This window comes from Nerophis ophidion, linkage group LG04 (genome assembly GCF_033978795.1).
Source record: "Nerophis ophidion isolate RoL-2023_Sa linkage group LG04, RoL_Noph_v1.0, whole genome shotgun sequence".
In the NCBI taxonomy this organism is placed as follows: domain Eukaryota; kingdom Metazoa; phylum Chordata; class Actinopteri; order Syngnathiformes; family Syngnathidae; genus Nerophis; species Nerophis ophidion.
Window position 1 is genome coordinate 69,377,602 of NC_084614.1, and position 14,601 is coordinate 69,392,202.

General features: G+C 34.9%; 1 protein-coding gene across 3 annotated transcripts in view; it reads right to left on the minus strand.

Moving 5' to 3' along the window:
* The window catches only part of arhgef12b (Rho guanine nucleotide exchange factor (GEF) 12b), a 60,151-nt gene that overhangs the window by 15,782 nt on the left and 29,768 nt on the right, over positions 1-14,601 (minus strand). For 2 of the 3 annotated variants that reach the window (XR_009806571.1, XM_061898897.1), the window contains exons 5-19: positions 13,571-13,628; positions 13,242-13,438; positions 13,033-13,137; positions 10,076-10,207; positions 8,337-8,435; positions 6,318-6,428; positions 6,144-6,242; positions 6,021-6,063; positions 4,879-4,984; positions 4,653-4,793; positions 2,282-2,314; positions 2,087-2,201; positions 1,884-2,010; positions 617-850; positions 388-541 (exon numbers count right to left, since the gene is read on the minus strand). Coding sequence is in view for 2 of the 3 variants with exons in the window: in XM_061898897.1 (XP_061754881.1) it covers positions 388-541; positions 617-850; positions 1,884-2,010; positions 2,087-2,201; positions 2,282-2,314; positions 4,653-4,793; positions 4,879-4,984; positions 6,021-6,063; positions 6,144-6,242; positions 6,318-6,428; positions 8,337-8,435; positions 10,076-10,207; positions 13,033-13,137; positions 13,242-13,438; positions 13,571-13,628 (1,754 nt within the window). In the remaining variant the exon portion in view is untranslated. The remainder of the gene's footprint in view (positions 1-387; positions 542-616; positions 851-1,883; positions 2,011-2,086; positions 2,202-2,281; positions 2,315-4,652; positions 4,794-4,878; positions 4,985-6,020; positions 6,064-6,143; positions 6,243-6,317; positions 6,429-8,336; positions 8,436-10,075; positions 10,208-13,032; positions 13,138-13,241; positions 13,439-13,570; positions 13,629-14,601) is intronic. The other variant, XM_061898899.1, reaches the window with a different exon arrangement.

Here is a 14,601-nt window from a genome sequence, read left to right on the forward strand (position 1 = left end):
TTAATTTCACTCAATACCGAATTTGGCATAAAGCCGCAAAAGTGTGTCATGACTCATGCATGAGTCTAACGTTTTGAAAGATCAGCCAACAAACATGGCCACAGTCTACCAATCAATGCGGCTCAGAAAAGGCGGGGCTTAGACTTAAATGACCAAAATTAATTCCCAATTCATCCAATTACGATTAAACTCTCAAGGATATCTTCAGAACAGACCTCTGGGCATTTTGAGCCATAGTTCCTTAAAAATGTGCAAGGCCAGCTGTACTAATCAGCTTCATGGACCTAATAAGTGGCCACTCCCTGCATATAATCTCATCTCAATCATCAGTTAATTGATTTTTTTAGCAATCATTTGTCATTTTAAGGTATTTCCAAGAAGTTTTACCTGAAAGAGTCTTGGTCTCCTTCCTCCTGTAAGTGTTCCAGGTTTGAAGGGCTGAAGTCGAACTGAGTGCTTGTTGGGCTGGAGACGCCATCCTGGTGCTCGCCGGATGCCAGAACCTCGCCCAGTCGGGGCTGAATGGAGAACGGTGATAAGTCTGAAGAGGAGAGGGAAAATTAGAGGGGAAAAAAATCATTGTCGTGGATCTAATGGTACGGCAGAGGACTCGTACTGGTGTCAGAGTCTTGTCCACTGGTGTCTGAAGTCAAAGCGGTGGGTGAACTGTGCGTGGACGAGGAGTTCAAAGGAAAAACGTGGCTGCCGGTGTCCGATCCCTCGCTGAGCTGATTCCCACGGACACGTCCGGAATTTGACGGGGACAAGTCTGGAGGCTCAGGGATGCCAAAAGCCGCCTGAGGGAGCAGCTTTGGGGAACGCTGCTTGTTCACCTCCACAGCCTTGCCAACTACATTACAATAGAACACATGAACTGGAATGGCATGCTTTACCACGTACCCTACTGGAAACCCCCCTGTTAATCATGATATGTGGACATGCTGCATCAAAGTAAATTCTTCAATAAGGTGTTCAAAGGATTACAAATGGAAATGTGCAAATTTAAATAGATGCTAAAGCTGGTGCACACACCAATTATTTGTGAAGGACGTCAAGTGCAAACTGTGCATAAGCTAATTAAAAATATACAATGTATGTTATTTTACATGTGCAGTACTGTTCAATAAAAAATGTTGTACATCTAGTTTTGTTGTTTTAAGAACAGTTCAATTTTTTGCAGTTTTATTTGCTGTACTTACAATATAATTTTGACATTATTCATATAATATTATAAATAGGCTTATTATACTCATTATTATATGTTTAGTATAAATTATTATGAATTACATCAATATTTATTTTGATAATTTTGTATATATAAGTTTTAGAATTATATAATTAATTAATAATGATATATATATTATATAATCAATTATAATTACAATGTATTGGTAATATCTGGTTGTATGTATTCTAATAAGGAAATAAACAGATAAAACTAAATTCTATTCCAAAGTGTGTTGTTTTGAAAAAAAATATATATATATATTAATTGTTAAAAAATGTCTATTCATAATTAGATTTAGAATATAAATTGCATGAGGTTGTACTACTTTTATATAGTTTTAACTTTTTTCAGATTTTAGAAAATAAATTGTAAATGAACAAGTTAACTAAATTATTTACTACATTATTTTAGAATTAATTTAAATAAAAGTTTTTCCAAGTTTACAGTTAAATTTTAAACTATTTGAAATAAAAGTGATTAACTATAAATTATCTTAATTTTGGGCTGTTTGGCAGTCGGCAATTAATTTTTTTAATGCACATTATCTACAGCTCAAAAAGTCCAATAACTGCCCAATTTGAAGGCATTGATATCAGTAATGGCCAATCTCAAAAGAGAGATACAACAATAAAGAAAGATTTGCACTTTTTTTTACCCGAAGTAGAGTCTACTCTGCTGAGACGGCGGGGAGGGACAAGGATGTTGGGAAATCTAGGCTTTTTCACCTTCTCTTCACCTTCCTTCTCTTGCTTGATGCTTTTCTGTTGGTTAAAAACACACACCTGAGGATTGTTTTTTGATTTATTAGGTGTGGATCAGTCACAAAATGCTACTATGATGGAAGTCCAAGTCTAAAACCTTAATCTTGGGCAGGAAATTGATGCGCGCTCGTTTCTGCTCCAGGCCACGAGGTTCCTTCACTTTCACCCCGAGGTGCTTCATATAGGTGAGAATGACATACTGCATTGTTTGGCTGCAACACAACAGTACACACACTTTGTAAGATATGCACTAACACGTGACACATGATGAAAAGTGCGCACAAAGACGTACCACTTTTCCTCTTCTGAGGGCTGCGACGTGAATCTGCAAGAAGCAAAAACATATAGGCAACACTCAGGGAAATGGTTTAAAAATCTAACTAATATACATGTAATTAATTCATATATATATTTACATATATATAGATCATATGTATATTTAGTAACACTTTACTATGGGGAACATATTCACCATTAATTAGTTGCTTATTAAAGTAACAAAGACTTAATTTAGAGTTATTTGGACACCAGCGGAACATACAAGTGTTAGGATTACTAATAAGCAATAATTTTGAGGTTATTGAGGGAAGACTCATAGTTAATGGCTTACTGGTTTACTGGTTGTATAATAAGGCCATGCAGAATAAGGCATGAATAATTATTTAATAATGACTAATTTAGAGCCAAAATGTTGGCTCTTATATGCATGTTAATAAGCAAGTAATTAATGGTGAGGATGTATCTTACAATCATATATATATGCGAAAGAGGCATATATTTATGCCTTATTCGCATTTGACTTGATTAAATATTGAGGTAGAATTGTATAAAAAAAAAAAATATTTTTCTGTTATTTAATTTTAAAATTTAGCACAGCTGTTTTATCTATTGCATGGAGGAATTTCGTAAACCATAGATCTGGCACCCTATGTTAATAAAAAGTATTTACTTTGAATCAAGAATCGATTCTTTATCAAATCGTTAACCCAAGAATGGAATCGTGTGGCGTCCAAAGATTCATAGCCCTAACATACACATACATATTTATATACATATATATACACATATATATATGTATATATACATGATAATATATATATATTATAATATGTATATTAGGGACGGCGTGGCGCAGTGGAAGAGTGGCCGTGCGCAACCCGAGGGTCCCTGGTTCAAGCCCCACCTAGTACCAACCTCGTCACGTCCGTTGTGTCCTGAGCAAGACACTACACCCTTGCTCCTGATGGGTGCTGGTTAGCGCCTTGCATGGCAGCTCCCTCCATCAGTGTGTGAATGTGTGTGTGAATGGATAAATGTGGAAGTAGTGTCAGAGCACTTTGAGTACCTTGAAGGTAGAAAAGTGCTATACAAGTACAACCCATAATATATATGATGTATGAATATTATATACAGTATGATATTAAATATTCTACATATATATACACACACACATATATACATATATATATATATACACACACATATATACATAAATATATATACATACACATTTATATACATATACACACATATCAATATATATAATAACATATATATTATATTATTATAATATATATGAATATTATATGGATGGATATACATATACAGAATATATTTAAATACATATATACATATACATACACACATATATATACATAAATACAAACATATACATATATACACATGTATATATACATACATAAATATATATACGTACATATATACATACATATATACATACATACATATATATATACACATACATATATACATACATACATACATATATACACATACATATATACATACATACACATACATATATACACATACATATATACATACATACACATACATATATACACATACACACATATATATATACAGTATATATATATATATATATATATATATATATACATATATAAACGTTGAAAAAAAAGGTGAAATAACTGAAAACATTTTATATTCTAGTTTCTTCTAAATAGCCACCCTTTGCTCTGATTACTGCTTTGCACACACTTGGTATTCTCTGGATGAGCTTTGAGCACACATGTGAAGTGAAAATCATTTCAGAGGACTACCTATTGAAGCTCATCAAGAGAATGCCAAGAGTCTACGAAAAAGTAATCAGAGCAAAGAGTGGCTATTTTGAAGAAACTAAAATATAAAACATGTTTTTAGAGAAGGTATATATATATATATATATATATATATATATACACACATGTATATATATATATATATATTTTTATTTTTTTTCCTACTGTCTAATAAAAAATACCAAAAATGTAGTCTTTATTTCTTTAACTGAAATACAATTTATTTCTTAAAATGTTAATAAGAATCATTTTATATATATATATATATATATATATATATATATATGTGTATATATATATTTTTTTTTCTACTGTCTAATACAAAATACCAAAAATGTAGTCTTTATTTATTTTTTTTACTTAAATTCAATTTATTTCTTAAAAGGTTAATAGGAAAATAGAAATGCTATGACCTAAAACATTATATATAATTTAATTCAATAGTTATATAGTATAATGTTCAAAAAGAAAATTGGGTGAGTAGGCAATAACCCCCCCAAAAAATTCAATAAAATAAAAACCATTAAAAGCCTTAAGGAAATATGTGTGTGTCTCTCTCACAGGATGTCCTCAATCTTGGAGAGAATGTGTTCCGCACAGGAGCATTCCCTCTCCCAGACCAGCGGATCTTTTCCTCCGTCGTCTGAGTCAAGCTTGGATAGCTCGTCCTCAGCCAGGGTCAGTCCCATGCTGCGTTTCTGTCTGCAAGGCGCACAACACAACACGTCACACCAACAACACATCATGCTGCGTTTTGTGCTTGTTCGTGTGTGTGTGTGTGGCCAACCTGAAGTCGTCCAGGTTCTTGTGTAGATCTGTCAGCAGTGAGTCCTGTAAGGTTTGTGTGTGTTGTTTGCAAACTTCCTCCGGAATTAACTCCAGCCTGCGTTTCTCTGTCACACAAACACATGTTAATTGCTCAATGGTACTTATCAGTTAAACTTATTATCATAAATTAATGTATATTATATCATGTATATCTTTTATATGATATTTATTATTTATGTGATATTTTTTACCAACATTTCTGAAGGAAAATACTGAATGAGCAAAATATCAAACAAAGATATTTTTTAATTATAATATAAATATGATATATATTACTATACATAAAGTATATATATATATATATATATATATATATATACATATATATATATTTTTTTTTCATCAATGTATTGTTATATATTTTTTAATACAGGAATGCATATTTGTATCTATGTATTTTATTGACATAAAATTATTTATGTTTTGCAAATATATACATTATATAAATATGATTAGTATTTATGTGTTGCTATTTTTTTTTCACAGATAGCTATATCATTGTATTGATATATTTCATTGGAATATATTTAAAAAACATTGGGGGGATATATATTGATACAACTATAATATCAAGATTTCAAAATGTTATGGATCAATTTAAAACCCAGATTAATTTTTTAACCTAAAATGTCAGCAGGAAAATTATTCATATTTGAAAATTGCAACTAAAATTGCAAGAGGATTAGTTTTATTATTTTTAACTACATAATATATTTATAAATGTGTTTTGTGATACATTATTTACATTGGAAATTTTATCAAATTAATGTATTAGGATTATATGTTTAATATTCAAATAATATACTGTCATTTGTTCTATCAATATAAATTTTCAATCATAAATGTGCAAAAATGTGACATAAAATGGGGTGTATTGCTAGCAAGAGGAGGAGAGGATAGACATGCTAGTTAGCTTTTTGTAAATGCTGCATCACATTACGTGTTGCATGTGGTTGTCCTGGGCTTATTTTAGTAAATAGGCTTTGCCATGCCGTACTGTGCTGGTCACGACAGTCTCCCATCAACTTTATTAATATGCATTTTGCAACATAATCGCAAGCAGGACACCTCACATTTAGTTACATTTGCTTCAACATTTACCAAGTTCGGCCGCGACTGTGTCTGGAACTGGGACTTTAAGGTTCTAGAAAACAATCAGACAGACAGAAAGATAAGCCAAGATAAGAACCAAAGTGGCGGAGAGTGAAAACACAGAGAACCTACAGCTGTGCGATCCATGAAGAGGGAGTGGAATTCCATGAAGAAGCGACGACTTTCTTTGGCGGTTGTTTGCTTGTGTATGTCGGCGTAGAGAAAACACAGCTAGGAAGAGATTTTATATCAATTACCGTCAAAGAAAGTGGGCCATCCCAAAAGTGTCCATCGTGACGCGAGTACCAGAGGGGCGGGGTCGAACTGGGAGACGACGTGATGGAGGAAGACGGCGAGGTGAGCAGGCCGACCCTTCAGCAAGTCGATGCTCTGGAAACAGCTGCACTGGCCGTTAATCTGAGAAACACACAACTCACTTTAAACACTCGCAGAGTGCCACTCAAAACGTTTGGACACAACTTTAACAAAGCAACTTTTCACTTTGTGCGTTATTCTCCCATGTGCTTAAGTCAAGAGAGGTGCGCTGTGGCATGGATTTTGGCTGCGAGGCATACACCCACTCAACTTAAAGGGGAACTGCACTTTTTTGGAATTTTGCCTGTCATTCACAATATCTTTTATAAAACAAGATGTTTCTCTTTTTTTATAATGCACTCTAATTCAGAAAATACAGCAAGTACAAGGTGGCTAACAATGCGGCTAATGGGAGTACTCTATTGCGCCCACACAGCTGTCTAAAAAAACATCCAAAAAACTGCCAACAGTACTCCATTTACGTCTCTTGACGTAAATATTAACCAAATATTAGTGATATTGTTATCATAATCGCTAAGGCCGACAATCTATTGTTAGCAGTACCGTGATCATAGAAAGCTAACTACCTTATACAGCGATATTGACATACTGGGCTGGTGAGCTGCTGCTTTGCCTCTGAGTTGGTGAAAGTTAATATTTTGATAATAAATCATGCCTCTCACCTGGACAGTAGGAGGACATAAACTGAGAAGTTGACCAACTTTGACATCCAACTTATACCCGTAGATCGTGAGAGACACAAAAAGTTTGCGCCTTTTTTTTTTTTCTTTTTTTTTTTTTACCTTGAGAGAATTTTGATTATTCTTTAACTAAAAAAGGAAAATATATAAACATCTCAAACAAAAAAAAATTTCTTGGGACATCCCGCGGGCTGGATTTTGGACGTTTTGGGGACCCCTGGCCTACATTGATACAGCCTTTCAAATTTGAGGTGTTATCTTTTAAATAGATTTCAATGTTATTCACAAGTGTTATTAGAGTTGAGAATAATTGGGCACCTCACGATTCGATTACGATTTAAAAATCTAAAATCTAAAAAACTCCTTCGTCCCACACGCCATTAGACTGTACAACTCCTCTCTGGGGGTGTGGGGGGTACTAGGATGACAGGAGATGCAAAACAATAGTGCAATACTTTTACATAAAATAGTCACTACTGCCTAGTTTCTCTTGTTATATTCTTATTTTACTGTTATATTTTTATTGTTATTGTTGCTTTTTATCTTTATTCTTATTGTAATATTTTTCTATTTTGTTTCTATTTATACCCCCAATGTTTACTTTTTAAATTCCATCTCAATTCTGTACACTGCTGCTGGAATTTAAATTTTCCTGAGGAACTCTCCAAAAGGAATCAATAAAGTACTATCTATATATCTATCTATCTATCTATCGATTACTGATGCATGTATACATATATTGATGCAGTTTTACATTTCTTTTCATTTCAGTAAAAAAGTGTTTATCACTTGCATAAAAAAAACAGTGCATGTGTAATAAGAAACAGTTAAATTAATTACAACATTTATTAAATTAATGGAAATGTGTGCAAAACTGGAACATAAGAGCCCTACAATAAAACAGCTGGTGAGATATCTCGTTGAGGTGGCTCGCTACAGTCAGACAAATTTTGCATTACTTTATTTACAATGAATAAATCGATGATCGATTATTGACCTCTACTAATCAATTTCATAATCGTCCATGTCTAAATTGCGATGCATCTAAAAATCGTTTATTTTCCCCACCTCTAAGTGTTAGTAAAATTTCATGATCCGTAGTTTTTAAACAGCGCCTAAAAAGGCATGATGGCAAAGACTGCCTCTTTAATCACGAGCCCGAGTTGATATTGACTTGCGCACTTTTGCCTAATGTACACAAGGTGGGCGTGTCCGCAGGTTGGATAGGAGAATACAAGTAAGAGGAATGTGCGTAACTTCAAGCGAGTAAAAAAAACAAACCCTTAAGAGCAAATGTTAGCGTCTGTACCTGCTCCTGCTGCGAGTCAAAGTAGTCATCTTCTGCTCCGATAATTTGAGGGTGGATGAGGTATGGAGGGCAGCCCACAATGCACTGGGCACTGGTGTCCTAAAAGATGCAACAAAATACATTTTATATAATCACACATAAATACCTTTTTTTTTGTTTAACTTCAAAAACTAACAAGCTAGCACTTGACTTGGCTAATAAATGTCTTCATTCTCGCATATTTAATTTCCTGAAAGCAAATTATCCTGACATAGCATGTATCTTTGTTATAAAATAAAATGTTCTAGTACAGTAACAATTTGCTGGTAAAAAACAAAAACAAAAACTAAATCAGCTAATTGCCTGCACTTGCGTTAGCCAATGTTTCCCATCTTGCATCTTTTTTTTTCGCTAAGCAAAACCTCCTCCCAAAGCATTTTAATGCATGTTTAGGTACCTTTTGCACCAAACATAATTGTTTAAAAGCACATAAAAAAGCAAATATTTGGTCAATAAAGAGCTCAAAATTCATCTATTAGCTTGTGCTAGCATCATATGATATTAGTCTTTTTTCTGTTGTGTTAAGGGATTTCAATCTCAATAAACACCCATAACGTTATTATAAAGTAGATTGACAGTAACCATTTTTAAAAGTGCCAAAGCAATAATTTAGTAAATAAAGATCGAACTCCACAAGTTATCCGCATTAGCTTTTACGCTAATGTTGTTGAACTTACACCATATTTTTTTTAAATCTTACATATACACACGCACGCGCACACACACAAGCACACACACACACGCAAACACACACACACACACACACGCACACACACGCACATATATATATACATATATACATACAGTATATACATAGCCACATTTACAAAGCCATAATTTAGTAAATAAAGATCAAACTCCACAAGTTATCCGCATTAGCTTTACGCTAATGTTGTTGAACTTACACCATATTTATTTAAATCTTACATATACACACACATTTCCAGACACACACACACACACACATATACATATACATACGCACACATACATATATATATACATACATATATATATACATATATATACACATATATATGTGTATGTATGTATATATATATATACATATGTATATGTATATATGTATGTATATATATACATACATATATACATATATACATACATATATATATACATAAATACATATATACATATATATACATAAACATACATATATATATATATATATACATAATCATATATATACACATGTACAAACACATATATGTGTATATATATATATATATATATATATATATATATACACACACATATATACATACACACACACGCGCACGCACGGACGCACACACACACACACATCTTCAAAGCATTTAAATGTTTATTAAAATACAATTTGCAATGAATAGCCACATTAAAAAATTTGGTCAATAAAGAGCTAAAAATCGAGATAATGGAATAAGATACTGGTAGTTTTATTATTTAAAAATTTTACGAAGTACAATTTATAGTAGCAAAAAGCAGTCAATACATTTTAAAAGTGCAGTAATGGGCGCTAATATAGTTTGCTAGCATTTAGTTAATGCATGACTTCCTTCTTGTGGTATTTTCCTGTAAAATAACTTTAAAAAATCTTGATATAGAGAATCAAGATTATAAGGTAGTATTTACTTGAATATTTACTATTCTATGAGGTTATGAAGTTAAAAGTAAAAAACAAGCATATGAGCAGCTCTCACATTCTTATGGATGTCCTCGGTGTTGGCCGATGAGCAGGAGTTGAGGCCATCTCGGCGGCTGACATCAGGACTCTGATGGGGCGTTTGTCCTGTATCTGGAGGGATGAAGCCTCGGCCACCGCTGCCGCTCAACTAAAATCCACAAACACAAAATGGGACATACAGTATAACAATTAAGCTAAATTGATTGTTTAGTCTGGCAGGAAGATAATTCAGCCGAAATCCCCCAGGGGATTTTGAAAGTAGGAGCGTTTCATTGCTATATTTAGAGATGAGGACATTGTTATTAAAAAGCAGTGGGTGCCCAGACTTCCTGTTTTGTTTAGGATCTCAGATAGTAGCGGCCTTAGAGTAGATAGACGTAATATATTGGTATACAGTCACTACAATTTATAGTTTATGAATAACTTGACATCCATGATTACATTATAACAACGGTTTCATTGGTGTAGAGTAATTTGATGAATTAGATTCTTAGGTGCTAACAAAAAACATTAATTAATATTCTGATGTGAAATAATGAGCTGATGCGGCATTATCAATTTTCGAATGAGTCGCGATTATGATGTGTAAAAATGTTTAATCGCTTAAAGAAATTAAAGATCTTTATATTTTTTTTCCAAAATCTATTCTGTCCAGCCACTTTCGCAAATGTTTGATCAAAATGTTATCAAACAAAGATAGTTGTCAGACAAAGCTGTTTATCTGTTTTATGGAGGAATGTGGCTTCCTTTTTTTTTTTTAACCCGTGAGAGAATTTGGATTATTCTTTACCTAAAGATATAAACACCCCATCAGTTGGCATCCTAGTGAGAGAAGACATAGTACAGTAAGTGGTTTGTTTTATGTTTGTAGTTTGTATTTTTTGTTAAGCACTGAGCAATACTGCTACATTCTGGATCTGCTTATCTCTTGTAGCTCATTCTCCCTATTTTCAAGTTAAAAAAGATAAGGTTCTGGATCATCATTTTTCCCAAAGTAGTTGTTGGCTCTCATGGAGTCTGTCATGATTAATAATTGGTATTGTTGTTGAAGGAAATAGCAAACATGGTTATGCATCTGTGAAATTAATAAGCAGCGGAATGCTAAAAAAGAATAAACTAGGTAAATCCATCCATCCATTTTCTACCGCTTGTCCCTATTGGGGTCGCGGGGGGTGATGGAACCTATCTCAGCTGCATTTGGGCGGAAGGCCTTGTACATCTTGGACAAGTCGCCACCTCATCACAGGGCCAACACAGATAGACAGACAACATTCACACTCACATTCACACACTAGGGCCAATTTAGTGTTGCCAATCAACCTATCCCCAGGTGCATGTCTTTGGAGGTAATAAACTAGGTAAATATTACTGTAAATTCCAGACTATAAGCGGCTACATTTCTCCTACGCTTTAAATCCTGCGGCTTAAAAATTTGCCGATGATTTATGGATTTTTCTTTGCTTCGACTTTAGCACTTTAGTTAATCATAGAACTAGCACCCAATGTTAACAAAAAAGTATTGATTTTCAATCGAGAGAAGATTTACAGCCTTACTCGGCATCTGTGGCGTCCAGTCACCCAGGATGGGGGTCCCCACATCAGCGGACCCTTCCCAATTTTTCTTCTTTTTCACAGCTAGGGCTTTTGGAGTTTTTCCTTCACCGGATGTGGGTTGAGATCAGGGGACGTTGTTGTGGTTTGTGAAGGCCTTTGAGACACTAGTGATTAACGGCTATACAAATGAATTGTGATTGATTGGATGACGTTGAAAGGGAATAATGAAGGCATCTATTGATAATTCTGTCAATTCTTTTAATGCACTTCACTGCCCCCGACAGGACTGGAGTGAAACATCAGCTGCAAAACATGTTTTAAAGGCCTACTGAAATTAGATTTTCTTATTTAAACGGGGATAGCAGGTCCATTCTATGTGTCATACTTGATCATTTCGCGATATTGCCATATTTTTGCTGAAAGTATTTAGTAGAGAACATCCACGATAAAGTTCGCAACTGGAGAAAAGCCTTGCTCTACCGGAAGTCGCGGACAATGACGTCACACGTGTGGGGGCTCCTCACATATTCACATTGTTTTTAATGGGAGCCTCCAACAAAAAGTGCTATTCAAACCGAGAAAACGACAATTTCCCCATTAATTTAAGCAAGGATGAAAGATTTGTGTTTGACGATATTGATAGCGACGGACTAGAAAAAAAAAAATAATAATAAAATTAAAAAACGCGATTGCAATCGCGTTGCATTGAGACGTATTCATATGTTTTTAGAGACATTTAATAGGATAATTCTGGGAAATCCCTTATCTTTCTATTGTGTTGCTAGTGTTTTAGTGAGTTTAACAGTACCCGATAGTCAGAAGTGTACGTCCACGGCCGGGTGTTGACGCGCAGCGTCTCGGGGAAGTCGACGGCAGCTGTACAAGAGGCGCAAGCTCAGCTGATATCCGGTAAGTGGCGACTTTTAAACCACAATTTTCTCACCGAAACCTGCTGGTTGACAAGTGGTCAGGATCCATGTCTGCTGTGATCCATTGGAAAGTTTCAACTCCGTGAATTTTAAACAAGGAATCACCGTGTGTTTGTGTGGCTAAAGGCTAAAGCTTCCCAACTCCATCTTGCTACTTTGATTTCTCCAATATTATTAAACAAATTGCAAAAGATTCAGCAACACAGTTCTCCAAAATACTGTGTAATTATGCCGTTAAAGCAGACGACATTTAGCTGTGTGTGTGTGTAGCGCTCATACTTCCTAAAAACCTGTGACGTCCTGCGTACACGTCATCATTACACGACGTTTTCAAGACAAAACTCCCGGGAAAATTTAAAATTGAAATTTAGTAAACTAAAAAGGCCGTATTGGCATGTGTTGCAATGTTAATATTTCATCATTGATATATAAACTATCAGACTGCGTAGGCCTTTAATATGCCCACTGTAAAACCTATTATAAGACTCACCAATGTGTTGTTGGTACGAGGCCCTTCGTTAGCCATGTCTCCAAACAAAGAGACGGCATAATCGCCCTCTTCAACCTCAGTTTTCCAAGAAACTGTGGATCCATCCTGGAAAAGACAACTTTCTTTTTCTTAGACTCTTAACCAAAAAACAACAATTATATTCTGTGATATGGTTATTGAAATATAATGTTATAAAAACAAGGTCCAACCCCATCAGACAAGGGGGAGGCAGGGTGTGCCTCAGGGCTGCTGCCACATTGCTCCCCGCCAGGTGAGTTCTGCATTTGATCCTCCTCCTCTCCCTTGCCCTCCTCATGCTTCTCCTCTTTGTCCTCGTGCTCCTCCAGGTGGATCTGAGGAAGACCTGGAGGTCTGCCCAGCACTGTCAGGGCTACGTAGGAGCCGGCTGCCATTGAAGAGTGTTTAATTACATCAAAAAGTACTGTACTGCTCACCTCAATAACCTCAAATAAGTCAAATACTGTAGTTATGTAATTCACGTTTCAAACCTAACCTTAGGTGACAAGCGAATACTTACACTTTATAAGCTTAACAACTTCAATGTGGTTTGATTGAGTGACTAAGGTCCCGTTAACCTGTCAAAAAAAAACAACAGAAATCAGAACATATAATAGGAAGCAAATATTTGGTCAATAAAGAGCTCAAAATTGAGCTATTAGCGTGTGCTACCATCCACTTGTTATGCGCACTAGCTTTATGCTAATGTTGTTGAACTTACACCATATTTAAAAAAATCTTACATATACACACACATACACACACGTACAGCAAAAAAGTATTTAGTCAGCCACCGATTGTGCAAGTTCTCCCACTTAAAATGATGACAACTCGTTGTGTTTGGAGGAAGAAGAATACTGAGTTGCATCCCAAGAACACCATACCTACTGTGAAGCATGGGGGTGGAAACATCATGCTTTCGGGCTGTTTTTCTGCTAAGGGGACAGGACGATTGATCCGTGTTAAGGAAAGAATAAATGGGGCCCTGTATCGTGAGATTTTGAGCCAAAACCTCCTTCCATCAGTGAGAGCCTTGAATGGTTGACCAAATACTTATTTTCCTCCATAATTTACAAATAGATTCTTAAAAATTTCTACAGTGTGAATTCCTGGATTTTTTTTTCACGTTCTGTCTCTCACAGTTGAAGTGTACCTATGATGAAAATTACAGACCTCTGTCATCATTTTAAGTGGGAGAACTTGCACAATCGGTGGCTGACTAAATACTTTTTTGCCCGACTGTATTTACAATCGCGATCAAAAGTTTACATACATTTGTAAAGAACAAAATGTCGTGGTTGTCTTGAGTTTCCAATAATTTCTACAACTCTTGTTTTTTTGTGATTGATTGAAGCACATACTTGTTGGTCAAAAAAGACATTCATGAAGTTTGGTTCTTTTATGAATTTATTATGGGTCAACTGAAAATGTGACCGAATCTGCTGGGTCAAAAGTATACATACAGCAATGTAAATATTTGGTTATATGTCCCTTGGCAAGTTTCACTGCAATAAGGCGCTTTTGGTAGCCATCCACAAGCATCTGGCAAGC